This window comes from Pinus tabuliformis, chromosome 5_1, assembly GCF_031772625.1.
Source record: "Pinus tabuliformis cultivar Carrire ecotype Pingquan chromosome 5_1, CPIR1, whole genome shotgun sequence".
NCBI lineage: Eukaryota > Viridiplantae > Streptophyta > Pinopsida > Pinales > Pinaceae > Pinus > Pinus tabuliformis.
In genome coordinates this window covers 978993811-979010570 of record NC_142305.1, presented here as the reverse complement: position 1 = coordinate 979010570, position 16760 = coordinate 978993811, and the positions used below count along the sequence as shown (strand labels likewise).

Below are 16760 nucleotides of genomic sequence, written 5' to 3'. Positions count from 1 at the left end.
TCCACTGCGTTGCCTCGGATTTATGCACTCAAGCACTGCCTTGCTGCTCCACTACACGCTGATCCATCTGACACCTGTCATCATGCTACTGTGTTAAGGGCTCCCATAGCCGGATGTGATCCAAGAGTTTGGGCACCTCAAGGATCCTGCCCTTAGTATGTAGTCCTCCTGGCTACAACTCGATGTCACCCCACCTCTTCTCTAGAGGTGCATGAGCACTTATGGCACAATCGTCGTCAGTCTTGACCTCTTTCTCAGCCTTAGCTGGAGTTGCATTTGAATCGGAAACTTCTCCCTTGTTTTTCTTCCTGGGACACTGGGATGCATAATGTCCTAGCTCCCCACAATGGAAGCACATAACCTTGGAGATGTCCTTTTTCTTCCATTTCCCTTGATGTCCTGCAAATGCTAGAGCCACATCCTCCTCCTCCTCTTTCTTGATTTGACCTCCCTCGCCACTACTCCCTGCCTTGGTCATCCTCCTGATCTCTTCCTAGCGAAGAGCTGCCCACATCTCCTCCCAACTGGGAAGAGTAGCCCTGCCCAAAATACTTTGGACAAATGTCTCCCACTCCTCGGAGACTGCATTCAGGGCAGTCTTGAACATAAACTCTGGATCCAGTGTAGACCCCAAGGAAGTAAGTTGGTCATGAATTTCCTACAACCTACGAAGGAATGGATCTATCTGCTCTCCCTTTTGCATTTGATATGACCGCAACTGATTCTCCAATAGCATCTTCCGCTACACGAAAGATCCCTAGTATAAGGTGGTCAGCGCCTCCCACATCTCCATTGTTGTGTTCTTATTAGCACTATGTGGTATGACCAATGTTTTAAAAACTGGAACTGGTGACCGGACAGGTCCACCTAATGAACCAGGTTTCGAATCGGGACTGGTCAGGTCTAAACGAACCGGTATTAAAAAAAATACATTAAATAATTAATTTTAAGTGAAAAAAACTATTTTCAAGATTTAAAACCATGATTCCAAGCCAATAGAGACAAAATATGCAAAGATTGCTCATTTATATACCATGTAAAGGTGAATATATCAAAATCGCATCGAGCGAAATACATATCATCGACAAAATTCATAAGCAATGAGGCTCTAAATGGCCTCTAGAGTGAAAAAACAAAGCCTACAAACTATGGGGCTAGTGGCCTACTACAAGTCTACATATATGATAATAGTGATCAACATTATCACTTGAAACTTCTCATGAGTCATCATGATCAAACTCAGTTGGTTGAGTCTCGACTCACAAACTTTGCAGTCACAAACTTCTCTATTGGTTCAGTGACTTGAGTCTCAAACTTCTGAAGGTATTCTGCCCTAATATGCCCTATTACTTCATTTGCTACTCCAAGTGGCTTTACATGGCCTCCTATCCCAGCCAAGTGTTGTTCGAACCTGTTAATACCCCCTCCTTCAATAGACTTTTGGCAATATTTGCAGATCATTTTGCCATCAATCATATCACAATGAGTCCATGTAGTATCTTTGGCTTTTGTAGGCATGATGACTACTACTTAGCTTAAACTCTATGTTGTTCCACTACTCCAACAAAAACTCAACACTCTCCAAGCTCCCAATCAAACTCACAAATACTCCAAATGAGATGTGTGAGGCAAATGAGAGGGAGAAGGGTCTTTTAAAGGCTTGGAGAGGGTGTTTTTGGAGGGAAAGAACCCTTACTTTCCCTCCAAAACACCCTAAAAATTTGGAAAACAGTGTTGCGTATGTCCACCGCAGTCGTTGCAACAAACTAGCCGCTTTGACCACAAACCGGCCGGTTCCGTCCTAAATCGTCCGGTTAGGACCGGTTAGGGCAAATTCCAGGTGAAATGGTGGGTCAAACCAAGTTTTTCTGGAGGCTTGACCTAGTGGGCTTGCTAACCGACCGATTTGACCGGTTACCTGTTCAGACCAGCCGGTTTTTAAAACACTAAGTATGACATGATCTTTGACCCCGTTTAGGATCAAGCATTTTGCCTTCCCCTCGACCTCCTCATACTTCTCATTAGCATTCGGGTCAACTGGGATAGCTACGGTTTTCAAGGCTTAGTCCTTGATGCCATGTCTATGCAAGATTGCCAGATCCTGGCCTTCCAGATGACAAAATTTGAAGCTTCGTCCAATCTGTCATAATCCCTCAATCCATTGACTACCATCTCTGCTCCTCTTCTAGACTCCCTCTGAGTCTCGACTTCCCTCCTGGAAATCCTCTTGCCAACTGTCAAACTACTCCTCTCCAATCCTCCTTTGCAGCTACAACACGAATTTGGATTCCTTGGCTAGAAATTTGTCGAGGTAGTGATTCCCTCTACCTTGGTTCTCTCTCCTTAGACACTATTCTTCTATGGCAGAAAGAACGTCCCACCAACTCCTCAAATTACAATTTGCCCATAGCTCCCCAAGCCCCGGCAACTGAAGAAACTAAGCCCTTCAAGCTCTATGCAATCCCAGCAAAGGTTGAATTTGCCCCTCCGGCCAACTGTGTCAATCCTACCTTGCTGACCAGGATGACGTGGCTCTTCATGAGCCTCTTCTACCTCTCTCTGCCTCTGCATTGGCCCTTTCCTTGGCTCGAAATGATGACGCAGGCTCTGCATCACTTCTTCTCTTGCTGCCTCTTCCCAAGAACAATGTTGTCTCTCAGGACAGCTACTTTTGCTGCAAATTTCAGATTTTTGATGGTGTCTTCAGTCCTCCTGTGATCTGCAATGTTCTGGTACCATGTGGAAATTTCTAAATCTGACACATCAGAAATCTCTACTGCATTATCTGGTTTATTATCTCCTACTTATTCTTTCCATTAACAAGGTATTTATTAATATAAATACCAAATAAACACAAATGCAGCCTTCACACATATACAAATCAACAACTGAAATAAACTGAGACAACACAAGGGACACCGTTGTTTTTGGAAAATCGTCCCCGGAAAAACCCAATGCGGAAAAATGGTGCGGCAGATAGGAAGATTTTATTATTATGCAGTTTTCTGAATACAACTAGGGTGCCAAAAATGGCTCACCCTTCAGAGATTTTCTAGGGCAGAAGTACCTTTCTTCAGAGACAAATATTCTGGCTAATCAGAAATCGGATGAATAGGCTCACAGTGACTTCAACTTCTCACTTAGCTACACAACGAAACCTGCTCCAAGCTAACCTCAGGAACTACGTCACCCTCCAAAGACTGCATCACCTACTACGACTCTGCGTCAGCTAACCATCTCTCAGTCTACCCCACAAAAATTCCTCAGCGTTGCCTCCTCAACCCAGCATCAACTCTGCAGCCCTTTGCGTCAACCTCTGCTTCATCTGCGTCAGCCACTTGGCCCTCTGTGTCCTCTGCGCAAGCCTCCTCAACCTTTACGTCGGTCCTGGTTAGCTCTGCGTTAACCTTCCAAGGCTCTGCGTTGTCTCTTTGGCACTCTCTCTGCCTCTCTGATATGTATTCTTGGCCTTCTGCCAAATTGCCCCTCGGTGCAACAAATCACTAACTCGAATTCTCAACAAACCCTATCCCAGAAAATCGAATTCTTGATCAACATGGTGTGTCTCCAACTGATCCTCAAGCCTCCTCTTATACTTTTTCTGTTGACGATTCAACGGCTGAAATGAAGTCCCTAATCAACAGCTAAGATTAGATTTGGCTTGATCCTCGTTATTTAGAACTTTCTCACCCATATTATATTAATACACATTCGTATTTTGATTTTCCTAAGTTTAGACTTAGGGTCTCATTAAAAATATTAATTATTTTAATATCTCTCCATCCGGGTGGAATTTCCCCAAACGATTTTTGGCTCTTGGAGATCTCATGTGCCTTAGCCTCTCCAATTTTCATGGCTAGAGCACATCCAATGCTACCAAAAATCAACACCATGTTGCATTACTTTTTCGGCGTCATCTTTGTTGAAAATTGGCAGCTTAGAGAGCAATTCCCTCCTTTGAGAAGCCCTACAAACCCTAAGGAGACCCCACAAAAAGTACAAGTCGGCCTAAAGAAGGAATTCGACCTCCTCAACGACAAATAAATACCTCACTTGGCATCACTTGAAGGCATCAGACCACACATCATTTCTTCTTCGCTTGGTTCGATCTGGTCTGAAATTGCAGGGTCCAAGTTCACACGTGTGAAGGAGAGAAGCAATAAGATTTGACTGCAATGACCTTCTGTTTTGGGACTGCTTGGCCAGTGTTGACTTGAGGAGTTTGACTTTGTTTGACCAGTTTTGGACCTGTGTTGGAAGGCCGAGCTGGCTGGTATTTTGACTGAAATTTTCTGGGCATTTTGACCAGCATTGACCGCAGATGTACAGCTAGGGTTTCCACAGGTTGACTTTGACTTTGACCAGAATTTTGTGGGCAGAATTTTTTCACTGTTTTGACCAATTTTGACTGACCAAAAGAGGCTGCATTCTTTGACTGGTTGACCAAACCTTTTGGAGCTGATTTGACCGTTCACTGTGGACCGGTTAGGGCTGCATTGACTACTGTTGACTTTGACTGAATAATTAAAGAACTGGTATTTGACCATATTTGAATTTTATGCTCATAGTTGATTGGATATTGATTGGTCGACTTGGTTGGTCAAGGCTTTGACCTTTGACTAGTTGTTGATGTACTTGGACTATGTATCTGCTGAACATTTGATGAACATCTAATAGACAAAGAATCTGGTTAGGGTTTTCCCCCTTGCAGGGTTTTCCCCTAGTCTTTGACCAAAAATCTCTAGGTTTCTATTGACCTTGGCTGTCTTCTATTGTGCATATGGTTTATTGTTCATCTACAATTGCTGACTGTTATTGGGTGATTGAAAAAGAAACTGAAAAGTGATTGCTATTGAAAGAAGAATTTGTTAAGTGATTGTTACAGCATAGAACCAGTGTTGATAATATCGATATCGGGAAAATATCGGCGAGGGTCCGGAAAATATCTTATCGGAAATATCGGCGAAAATATCGGCAAAATATCGGCAAATATCGGCAAGCATAAAAAATGCATAATATATTCATTTTTTTTCAGATTTCTAAACATATAAAGCAATAACAACATGAACTAAACACATTGGCACATAAATATGAAGAAAACACTGATATATATGATGTCAAATAGAAATGATACATCAAACTTCAAAGGCGATACCAAATCCTGCTGATCCCTGATAGTGATAAATTGATAATTGTCCAATCAAGGACTCAAACAAAAATTAAAATAACATCACACATCCTTGATAATTGTCCAATCAAGGACTCAAACAAAAATTAAAATAACATCACACATCATTGGCATAATTATGAGGATCTTTGTGATACACTCTCGACATGCTCTATAGACAGTCACAATCTAAGCATCATTGTGGTGAGAAGGATCTCGATGATCCTATAGTAGCTCACTCTGTCTCGGCATACTTATAGTCTTAGAGTATTAGAGATATATGAACAAGAATAAATTATTGGTCTTTGTAACTCAAAAGATAAAGAAAACTCCACGCTATTTGTATGTTCTGGTTATGCTTCTCAATAGATATATCATATTACCAATATAATGTGTTTCAAGCTGCAGCATTGCGTTGACGGTTGTATTATTGAACAGTGAAGACGTCGGGACTCGGACGATTGCACCGGGTAAACCCTCCTTCGCAGCACCGACCGCCACCGGTTCCGTCTCTCTCCAGCTCGCACGAAAACATTAACAAAGTGACGGGAAAAGCAAAACACTATAACCATTTTATAACCCGATTAAACCTAACCCGCGATATTTACAGTCGTAGCGCGATATTTATGAAAATATCGCCGAAATTTCGGAAATCTCGCGAGAATTTAAAAACATGAAAATATCGCGCTATTTTCCAGCGGAAATTTCGTTTTCACCAAAATCGCGCGATATTTACGAATATCGCCGAAATATCGGCGATATTATCAACACTGCATAGAACATTGAAAAATTAACAATCTTTTAATCACAATTTCAAAAACCCATGTAGTATGTATGACATCCCTCTAATTGCTCAAGGAATTGAGCTTCCCAACTTCATGATGAATTGATGCCTAACCTCTGTCCTTCATTGTGCTTCAAGGATGAAGCAACTTCTCACGTCAATGGTACTGAACATAATTAATATAAATAACACATAAAAATATATAATAAATATCAATAATAATGAATAAAACAAAGTCCCTGGGGGTTGTGACCATTCAATAGTATTCATAATGTCATGAACACTTGTATCAATCATGATTCAATGATATAACAATTATAATTTATCCTAACTGGATTTCTCAACTCTATCCTATCTATATTGGACATTTGTAATTATCAAACAAAATTGTTTGTAAAAAGTATACATTTTAAAGGAAATAAGATCACCATGATCATGATTGTAGGGAAAACTTAAATTTAATGTTGTGCAAAAAAGATATTCAGCTAGCCCAGTGGACTAGCTCAAGTGGTTGACTGCTTTGAGCTCAACGTAGGAGGTATCAGGATGAACCCCCCTCACCAGTTTTTTGTGTGCCTCCTTCAATGTCCATTCTAGGTCAGGGACCATAATCACTACTGACGCATTTACAATTGGTACCATCCATGAATGCAGAGAAGTGACCAAGAGTTTCCCCATAAGGTTTTCCTTGGAAAAAAGAAAAGGCATTCAACTAAGAGCTGATGATCAGAACATTTGCATGCTTGAAATGGACCAAATCACTCATTTTATACAGGCATTGATTATTGATAATTCACTCACCATAACAAGCATCTTGCTTGTAGTACATCCTGCAGAATTAAGCATATAATGTATAAAACTTATTTTTCTGATTGCAATTCTTCAGATATTATCTGGTCTAAAGGCCACTCACATATTGCAGAATATTCGTAGATCCAAACAACTGACTATGAATTCTAACCACATCCTGCAAAAGTGGTTCCTCAAGGGATGCCCACACATCCTCAAGCTGTTCATGTCCCTGTCCTGGAAACTTGGCCTGAAAACATGAAGAAATATCCTTAACAATCCACTTTGTAATCCATTAGAAACATGTAATAGAAACAAAAGAAATGTAATCAAAAGCAAACAAAAAGCTTTAAAAATAAAGGTTATGAAAGCAAAATCATACATGGTCCTGGTCAGCAACTGACTCTGACAAAATATCCTCCCATTCAGATACCCAATTTTCTTTTGGAAATAACTTGCTGAAAGTGAGCTCATCTGTTTCTAAATCATCATCAATCTTACAACTGCGAGGCTTAAACCGGTATGCTTCTGCTTCATGATCAGCTTTGCCTTTCACTCTCTCCTTCATTTCCAACCATAAAGCCGTCAAAGAGGCAAATATGGTATTCAACAGCTGAAGCCAATGAAAACATTAATCAGTACTGGACCTATTAATAGAAAAAATGGTGGTTCTATGGACAGATACAGAGACATCTTCTTGACACAGCAGAACAATCCTATCAGAATGACCTTATGCAAGGCCTCACCTGCACTGAAGAATCATTCATAACAAGGGATTGCAATATGCTACTGCCAGTACGCAGAAGACAAACACGCAGAATTGTTACCTTTAACTGCAACTCTACAACCTGAATACAAACATCACAATGTCCTTCTAAATCCATCCAGGATGTGTGGGTATGCCGCTTACCCACTGATTTAACTAAAAACCATGGGATTAAATCAACACTATGCTATATGTCAAATTTAAAGAAACCAGAACAGACCTCCTTATCAGCACCACCAGATACCATTACTGCAGATAAGCACTTCAACAATTTTTCATCCAACATCCATTCTTGTCCACAATCACTAGCATATTCAATTTCTGGCTTCTTGTTATCACTACCAGTTAAAGGGCGAAACATTTTAAATCCACTTGGAAACCCCATTAATAAGCCAAGAACCTCCTGCAAATCAGAATAGAAAAATAGTTCAGGAGCACAGTAAAAAGAATAACAATAACAATAAAAGGATTGTGTTCTGGGGCTCACCACTATGTTGTCCACATTATTTACTCTAACTCTGCTACAAAACCTCTTTTGGTGGAAGGCTGTCACTGCCAATGACACACCAAATTTAAGCTCATAAATAGCAAGCTGTATTGGCTGAACAAAGTCTTTATAAGGAGCATATTCCTCTGAAAGTTGAAGAATAAAGCAAGATGAAGTTTCCTGATAAACAGAAAAGTTATATTAACACACTGAAATAAGATATACAACTAACCAAAAAGTAATGAAACAGTAACAAACATTATCTATATATATATATACACACACACACACACACAGGGAGAGATTTATCTAGAAGTAGCATATGCAAAAGAAAGAGAAACATGTTGGTTTAATGGTGGTTACGCTTGACTTAGTGGTATTAATATCATTTATATCTCACATTTTTTGGTGGTTATAAGTTATAACCCACACTGGTGCTTATTCATGAAGAGGTCACTCTTCACGTAGTGGTCCCCTACTAGTAGTCATTAATGACATTTATTAATCAACATTTATGGGCTATTAATTAGGCCACAATGATTGTTAGGGTTAGGGGTATGTAATCTAACGCTAGAGCTCATAAAACATGGCTCTAACCACAATTGGAATCACTATATGAATTCAATACTTATACGCGAACAAGCCTATCAACCAACCAAACTCTCGTCAACCTTGGATGCGATGTGCATCTAACTGTAATTGGTCAGTGGCCCATATCCTCAATATGATATCCAAGCTTTGGAGATGCTTTGTTGCTCTTTTCCTGAGATCTAATGGATACCTAGGTCAGCCAGAATGCCTTGCGTGATTTTATTTTTTAGTCCCAAATTTTGTGGTCATGTATTTTGTTTTACCAGTGTTTTGTTAAATAAACAAATATTTAATGCATGCCTGGTATTTTTGTGCATGTATTTTATCATTGTAAGGCTATAATTTGGAAATGTTTTAAGAGGACCTCTTGTCCAAAAATATATTGTCAAAAGGACATCAATAAATTTACCATTATCTTTATGTTATCTAACCCTTAGCCCACTCAACGTTCATTGCAAATAGGTGACATATCGCAAAATCTCGTCTACACCCATGGATAAAGGTTTGAAATTTTCAGCCAAAACTGACTATAAGACAGTTAATGAATCAGTATACAAGCAACTAGTGGGTAACTTCATATATCTTACAGCCACTACACCTTATTTTAATTTCGCTGGGAGCTTTATTTCCAGATTCATGGCGACGCCAAATGTAGAGCACTGTACAATAGTGAAGCAAGTGCTGAGATATGTGAAAGGGACACTTGACTTTGGCACTCTATACAGCAGAAGCAAAGACCTTAGGTGTTGAAAAATGTGTAACTAGGTTCGGTCTTCATAAGTATGAAATGTATTCTTGTAAAATATAAAATGAAAAGAAACTATTATTGAAGCATGGGTTTCATGCTCAAGTGCTTTTATTTTATAGGTCAGCACCCATTGGGTGCTTCTAGGGTTTAGAGTCATTTTCATATATTGAAGACCCTATGGGCACATTGTAACATGTAAAGAAAAAAATGTTTTTGTCTTTAAAGTGTCGAAATTCCCTCCAAGATCAAGTTGGCCTAGAAGCTACCAAGTCGGCCTACATGAAGAGCCACTTCTACCCTTGAAGAAGCCTATATAGAGAGAGGAACTCGTCCTCCATTAGACACACTCACACACATCTCTTTCTATGCAAAGAAGAAGGCTAAAAGAGGTCAAAAAAGGACGAAGAGGAAGAAAAGGAAGTCGAAGTGCTTGGGTTAAGTCTCTCTCTCCCACGTGAAAGTCGAAGCTAGGGTTTTTGCACTGGGGACATCTTTGGTTCGATCTTGGAGACAAGAGAGAAAAGAAGTAAAGCGAAGGTGTCTTAGGGTGTCTCACTAGCCCTAAGATTCAAGGAAAGGCAAGCGAAGAGGAAAGGAGGCCATACGAAGAAGATCGAAGTCTTCTTGAGGAGCAGCAGCAGTTGCCGGGGAACAAAAATTCAGATCAGAAATAGGAGGTCAAAGATCTTGCAGAAGGAGGCCGAGTTGATCTTGATCTTGGAGGGTATTTGTCTGAGTCTCTAGGTCATGGTATTCATCAATTGAAGGATCTATAAGAAGAGAAAAGATTTAAGGGTTTTCCCCTCAAGAGGAGGGGTTTTGGCCCTGGCTTGCAACCTATATACTGTGTCACTATTCTTATTGTTTTGGTAGTTGTTTGATGTATCTCACAATATAATAATAAGGAACAAAGCTAATAAGGTAAAAGGTAACACAAATAGTTATCAAGTTAAAGAGAATTAACATATTCACTACCCTATTGAATTCTCAACATGGTATCAAAGGTAAGGTCATCTAAGGGCATCATGAAGATCTCCTCTACAGTGAAGAAGTTCATCAAGAAGATTGCAAGCCATCTCAAGAAAAGTATAAAGGATGCATGGAGTTTCTTATTTTCTACAAAGAAGGTATTAATCAAAGAAAATGATGAAGGTCTTTTCTCGGCTCTCTCTGGAACATTCCAAGATGAAGACATTTGGGTAATTGATAGTGGCGCATCAAGGCACATGACTGGCCACTCCAATCAATTGAAGACCGTATCAAAAGGAAAATCCACTTATTCAGTGGAACTTGGAGATAAAAAGAGCTATCCTGTGAAAGGTATTGGATCAACCTCCATAAAGCTGGAAGAAGGAAGCAACATTCACCTCGGAAACATTCTACTTGTCCCAGGTTTGCACAAAAATTTACTTTCCATTTCAAGTCTAGAAGAAAAGGGAGATAAAGTAGCTTTCATTGATCGTAAGGTCGTCGTATGGAGTAAAGACTCAAGTATAGATCAAACTAAAGTCATTGGCATTCAAGAAGGAAGACTTTACAGACTAATGTCTCATCTGGCCCAAGCCCTAGTTCACATTTAAATTGGCCCATGTGAACTATGGCATAGAATATTTGGTCATCTACATTTCAAACTCCTTCCAACTCTAAGTTCCATTATAGACGGAATTCCAAATCTAAAGGAAGATCATGAAGGAGTTTGTAAGGGATGTGTGTTGGGCAAGAATACCAAGAGACCATTTGGACGTAGTGCTTCATGGTCAAAAGAAATCTTGGATCTCATTCATTCAAATGTATGTGGCCTTATGAATCCTAAATCTCTTGGAGGTCATCTGTATTATGTCACATTCATTGATGATCATTCAAGAAAAACCTGGGTTTACTTAATGAAAACCAAGGACGAAATAGTTTCAAAATTTTAAGAATTCAAAGCTAAAGTAGAGAATTGTTGACATAGATTGTCATTGATGTCAATATGGCAATATTCGAGGAGCCAAGAGGAGCAAACAGAGCCATCAGAGGAGCAAACAGAGCTATCAGAGGAGCCAAGAGTAGACAGAGCCATCAGAGGAGCAAACAAAGCAAAGAGCAGACAAAGCCATTGGAGGAAGCAATCAGAGCTATCGAAGCCATCGAAGGAAGCAGATAGAGCTATCGGAGCAAGAATGCCAAAGAATACTCTATCGGAGGCGGAAGACTTGGGTGTATTGCAAATACACTATCGAAGGCAAATTTTTAATGCTATCGGGTTCGTAGAACCCATATAGCATCACTCCTGTGTATTTACTTGTTTGTCGCCGAATGCCTTTTACACAGAGAAATCACGCTAAACACTTAGCAGATTCGGGAAAGCGAACTTGAAATTTTATGTACAGGAGTGTTGAGTCTTATTGGGTCCGGCGCATATTATCGCATCGCTATAAGTGAGTGGTCTACGTTAAGGTCTAGACCAATGTTTTTAAAGCCGGAACCGGTGATCGGACCGGTCCACCTAATGAACCGATTTACCGACCGGAACCGGTCTAACCGGGACTGGTTTCGTCTAAACGAACCAGTTTTAAAAAAATACATTAAATAATTAATTTTTAATGAAACAAAACTATTTTTAAGATGTAAAACCATGATTCCAAGCCAATAGAGACAAAATATGCAAAGTTTTCTCATTTATATACCATCTAAAGGTGAATATATCAAAATGGCACCGAGTACAATATATATCATCAACAAAATAGCAAAATACATAAGAAATGAGGCTCTAAATGGCCTATAAAGTCCAAAAACAATGTTGCAAGCTATGAGGCCATTGGCCTACTACAAGTCTACAGTGTACACATGATCAATCATCAAATTCATCACCACTACTAGACACAGGATCATCATCAGGAGCTACATAGACATCATCTGGTTCAGAGTCTGAGGATGCCTCAACCTGATCTGCAACCTCAGTATCAATGCCACCAATGACAATAGAAGTGGACCTAATGGAAGCACGAGTTTGTCAACCTACATGACTAGTGCCTTCCATTAGTTCTTTGCCTTTCCTTGATGCCGCTACTGATCCTAGTTCTAATGCCACCACATAGTCTGCATCATCCCCCGCTAAAGCCATGTCGATATCAAAATCAGCCTCAAACACAGGTTCTTCAGTCTCCTCCACCCATTCTGATGTTGGATCAATATCGTCCAACACAATGGGATCTAGATCAGGAGTTTTGCTCATCATTTGGAGCTCCGATTGCATATATTGTTTACCCCCAAACCATGAAATCCTGAAAACCATTAAGTCTGCTGAATTTTGAGTGAAATCTAAAATTCTTGTTTCTCCATATGAAATCCAATGAGGTCGAAACCACTCTCAAACATCCTGAGTCATTTCATGGTAATGTTAAAAATTTAAGTAAAAGGAAGAAAATGAAAATTAAAGGAAATGTCACTTTTACTTTAAGAATTTAACATTACCATTAATTGCCAACATTGTTAGGGTTGAAACACCCTTAGTTTCCCCCCAAAACCCCTGAAACACAGTGAAAAATATGCTTTTTTAACTTTACGGTGGGCGTGCCTAAAACCAGCCGGTTTAGGACAGAACTGGCCGGTTTGATACAAACCGGCCGATTCCGTCCTAAACCAGCCGGTTTTCACCGGTTAGGGAAAAAAATGGCGAAATGGCCTTTCCAACCAGGTTTTTTGGCCGGTTTAGACTGGCGGCCTTGCTAACCGGCTAGTTAGACCGGTAACCGCTTTTTAAAAATGGTTTTGAAAACACTAGTCTAGACCTGAACCTTTGCGATTTGCGATTGTCGACGTATATCGCATCGGCACTTTGGGAGCGAGAGTTATAAAGTGTTAAGCAGCCCATTGCAATCGCCGATAGCGATTAGCGATATCGCATCGAACCTCCACCAAGAGCAAGCGCCAATTGCGATGAATGTTGCGGATTCGATGCAACATTACACTTGACTTAATGCTATATCCCGTCTGCCATGTCGGAAGTGACCATTGCAAGTTATAAAGGGATTGAGCGATATATTGCGACTACCGATTGCGATTTCACTGCGGACCCAATGCAGGTATAGATGAGGGTGCAATAAATTTGAAGTCTGCCCTTTAATGTATTTGTCGGTTTCTCTCATATTCACTGTGTATTTGAATATTTGCCTTGCGTGGGGTTTTGAAGGCAAAAATGCATTAAGAAATGCTCCCGATAGTTCAGGAGGCTGAACTAAAGCCAATTGCGATTGCGATTGGGACGTGGCATGTCCGTTAAACAATACAGTCTCTGTGTATGCCTATTATCATTAAAAAACATAGCTCTGTTACAGTTTTTTAACATACAACAACCGAAAAGCCAGGACGCCGAATGGGAATCCAGCACAGAGGAAACCGAAAAGCCAAATTCATGAAGAAGAGGGAAACCAAAGGACAAGCCAGCAGAGAGGAAGCTAAAGCGAGCGTTGAAGAAGCTGAAGAGTCAGTGGGAAGTGGAAACAAACAGTCAGAGGCATCAGGGATACAAAAACAGGAAAAAAACAAGGAAGTGTGTGCAAATAATTAATGTGAGAGGAAGTCGAAGTTCAAGCAAAGGCAGTAGAGGCAGGAGAGCCAGGAGAAGCAAGAGAACAGGAGTGAAGCAAAAGTTCAGTAGGCTTGGAGCAGAGAACTATAGCAAAATAGTTTCTACCAGGTTAGGGTTGGAGCCCACGAGGTTGGAGCCTTAGAACTGAAAGGATTGGAATTCTTGGGAGTTGGTGCTCCTAAGTGCAAAACTATTGCCTTAGCAAAACGAAGTTGGTGCTCTGGAGGTTGGAGCCTCACAAAAGTCCAATTTCGTGTTTGGCAACTGATTGCAACCATTTATATATTGTATTTGTTTCATTGCACTATTTGTGTTAATAAAAACATTTATTCCAACTATCTATTTCTGTGTTCCACATATACATATATGTTTTCATGATAAAAAGAACAATTAAAAAGAAATACTGATTCACCCCCCCCCCTCAGTATTTCCAACAAGAACCTTACAGGAAAAATAATCAACATATTAAGATTTGATAATGGAGGAGAATATACATCCAAAGAGATTATAGCATTATGTAAGGAGTCTGGGATTAAGAGGGAGTTGATAGTCCCATACAATCTCGAGCAAAATGGAGTTGCAGAACAGAAGAATAGATCTATTGAAGAAAGTGTAAAGCAATATTACACGATCAGGATCTTCCTAAGTTCCTGTGGGGAGAAGCCACGAAGACCATTGTCTACATTCAGAATCGAAGTCCCCATAGATCTCTAGACAACAAAACTCCAGAAGAAGTGTTCACTGGAAAGAACCCATCTATAGATCATCTCCAATCTTTGGGTGTCCTATATATATCCACGTACCCAAGGACAAAAGAAAGAAGTTGGAACCTTCAGGAATGAGGGGAACATTTGTTGGGTACAGTAACTCATTAAAAGCTTATAGGATCTACATGAAAGACATCACATCGAAGTCAAGCGTGATGTCATATTTGACGAAAGCATAACTTTCAAGAAATCAAAGGAACTTTCCATAGACTCTGATGATGAAGAACTTCCCGTATTTGAGGAGGAAGTAGATAACGAACAAGATGAATCACACCATGAAGAAGAAGGTCCTAGTGAGCCTGTTCAACCTGTGGTTATCCCTGAGACAAGAAAAAGGCCTAATTGGTCAAAATCTACTCTACTTGATGCAGAAGGTCATGAGGCGGCAAAAAGATCATTTCGAGAAAGCAAGAAACCCAAAAGATATTCTGGGTATGTTGCATACATGAAAAAACTAATAGAAGCAAAACCATCCACTTTTGATGAGGCTGTAAACAATCAAGAATGGAAGGATGCCATGAATGAAGAATATCAATCTATAATGAAGAATGGAGTTTGGGAGATCGTACCTAGGCCCGAAGATAAATCCGTGGTTACTTCCAAATGGATCTATAAGATCAAACATGCGGTTGATGGAAGTATAGATAAGTATAAACCAAGATTTCTGGCTAGGGGTTTCTCTCAACTTGAAGGCATCGACTATGAAGAGACATTTTCTCCAACATCAAGATATACAACAATTCGATCATTAGTCTCTCTGGCAACATCAATGGGATGGAACATCCACCAAATGGATGTCAAGACTGCATTTCTAAATGGCACAATAGATGAAGAAGTCTATATAGAACAACCCTTGGGGTTCGAAGTTAAAGATAGAAAGGCATATGTTTGCAGATTAAAGAAAGCATTATATGGCATCAAGCAAGCACCAAAGGCGTGGTATGCTAGAATGGATGCACATCTTCAAAGAATAGGCTTCACAAAAAGTTTTGCAGATCTGAACCTTTATATCAAGGTGGTAGACGGAGAACCTGTTATCATTATTCTGTATGTAGATGATCTTCTCTTAACAGGTGTAGAAGGTCGAATTGAAGATTGCAAGAAGCAACTAGCAATAGAATTTGACATGAAGGATCTTGGGTTGATGTATTATTATCTGGGACTAGAAGTCTGGCAAGGCCCTGATGAAGTTTATTTGGGTCAAGGAAAATATGTGATCAAGTTGCTGAAAAAGTTTGACATGATGGATTGCAAACCTATGACTACTCCGATGATCACAAATTTGAAGAGACTAAGAAGTTCTGAATCTGATCCAATGGATCCTTCCAAGTATAGGCAACTTATTGGATCATTGATATACTTGGTGAATACTCGACCAGATATATGTTTTGCAATAAATGTTCTCAATCAATTCCAAGTGGAGCCGAAGCATGATCATTGGGTACTAGCGAAACATATTCTGAGATATATACGAGGATTCCACTACTATTTGAAGTATGATAGAAGGAATGATGTCCAACTGATTGGATATACAGACTCTGACTAGGGAGGTAGTGAACAAGATGGAAGGAACACCACGAGAGAATGTTTCAATTCGGGATCCTCCATGATCTCATGGATGAACAGAAAGCAAGACGTAGTTGCTTTAAGTAGAGTTGAGGTTCAATACGTTGCAGCCTGTGAAGTAATCAGAGAAGCAGTATGGTTAAGGAAGTTGTTATCTGACCTATTTGAAGGACTGATGAACCCTACAGTGATACTTTGTGATAACACCAATTGTATACGTTTGTCTGAGGATAGAGTGTTTCATGGAAAGACAAGAAGCGTATAAACAAGAAGTATCACTACATTTGAGAACTAGTGCAAAACAGTGTGTTGCAATTACAGTATATCTCCACCAATGAGCAAGTAGCTGACATATTAACAAAGTCACTTCCAAACAAGAAGCTTGTGTACTTGAGAGACAAGGTTGGTTTGGTTGATGTATCGTTCCTAATTGAGAGGGAGCGATAGACACTACGCTCTTGCCTTCACTTGGGAAGAAAGAATGGAGGATTAGGTAACCATCTAGCATTCGATACTCTTTGA

General features: G+C 39.9%; 1 protein-coding gene across 2 annotated transcripts in view; it reads right to left on the bottom strand.

Annotated features, from left to right (window-relative positions):
• The window catches only part of LOC149168004 (midasin-like protein), a 394853-nt gene that overhangs the window by 38860 nt on the left and 339233 nt on the right, over window positions 1-16760 (bottom strand). For both annotated transcript variants that reach the window (XR_016260986.1, XM_089433292.1), the window contains exons 48-52: window positions 7994-8173; window positions 7727-7909; window positions 7487-7588; window positions 7123-7353; window positions 6865-6990 (exon numbers count right to left, since the gene is read on the bottom strand). Coding sequence is in view for 1 of the 2 variants with exons in the window: in XM_089433292.1 (XP_089289418.1) it covers window positions 6865-6990; window positions 7123-7353; window positions 7487-7588; window positions 7727-7909; window positions 7994-8173 (822 nt within the window). In the remaining variant the exon portion in view is untranslated. The remainder of the gene's footprint in view (window positions 1-6864; window positions 6991-7122; window positions 7354-7486; window positions 7589-7726; window positions 7910-7993; window positions 8174-16760) is intronic.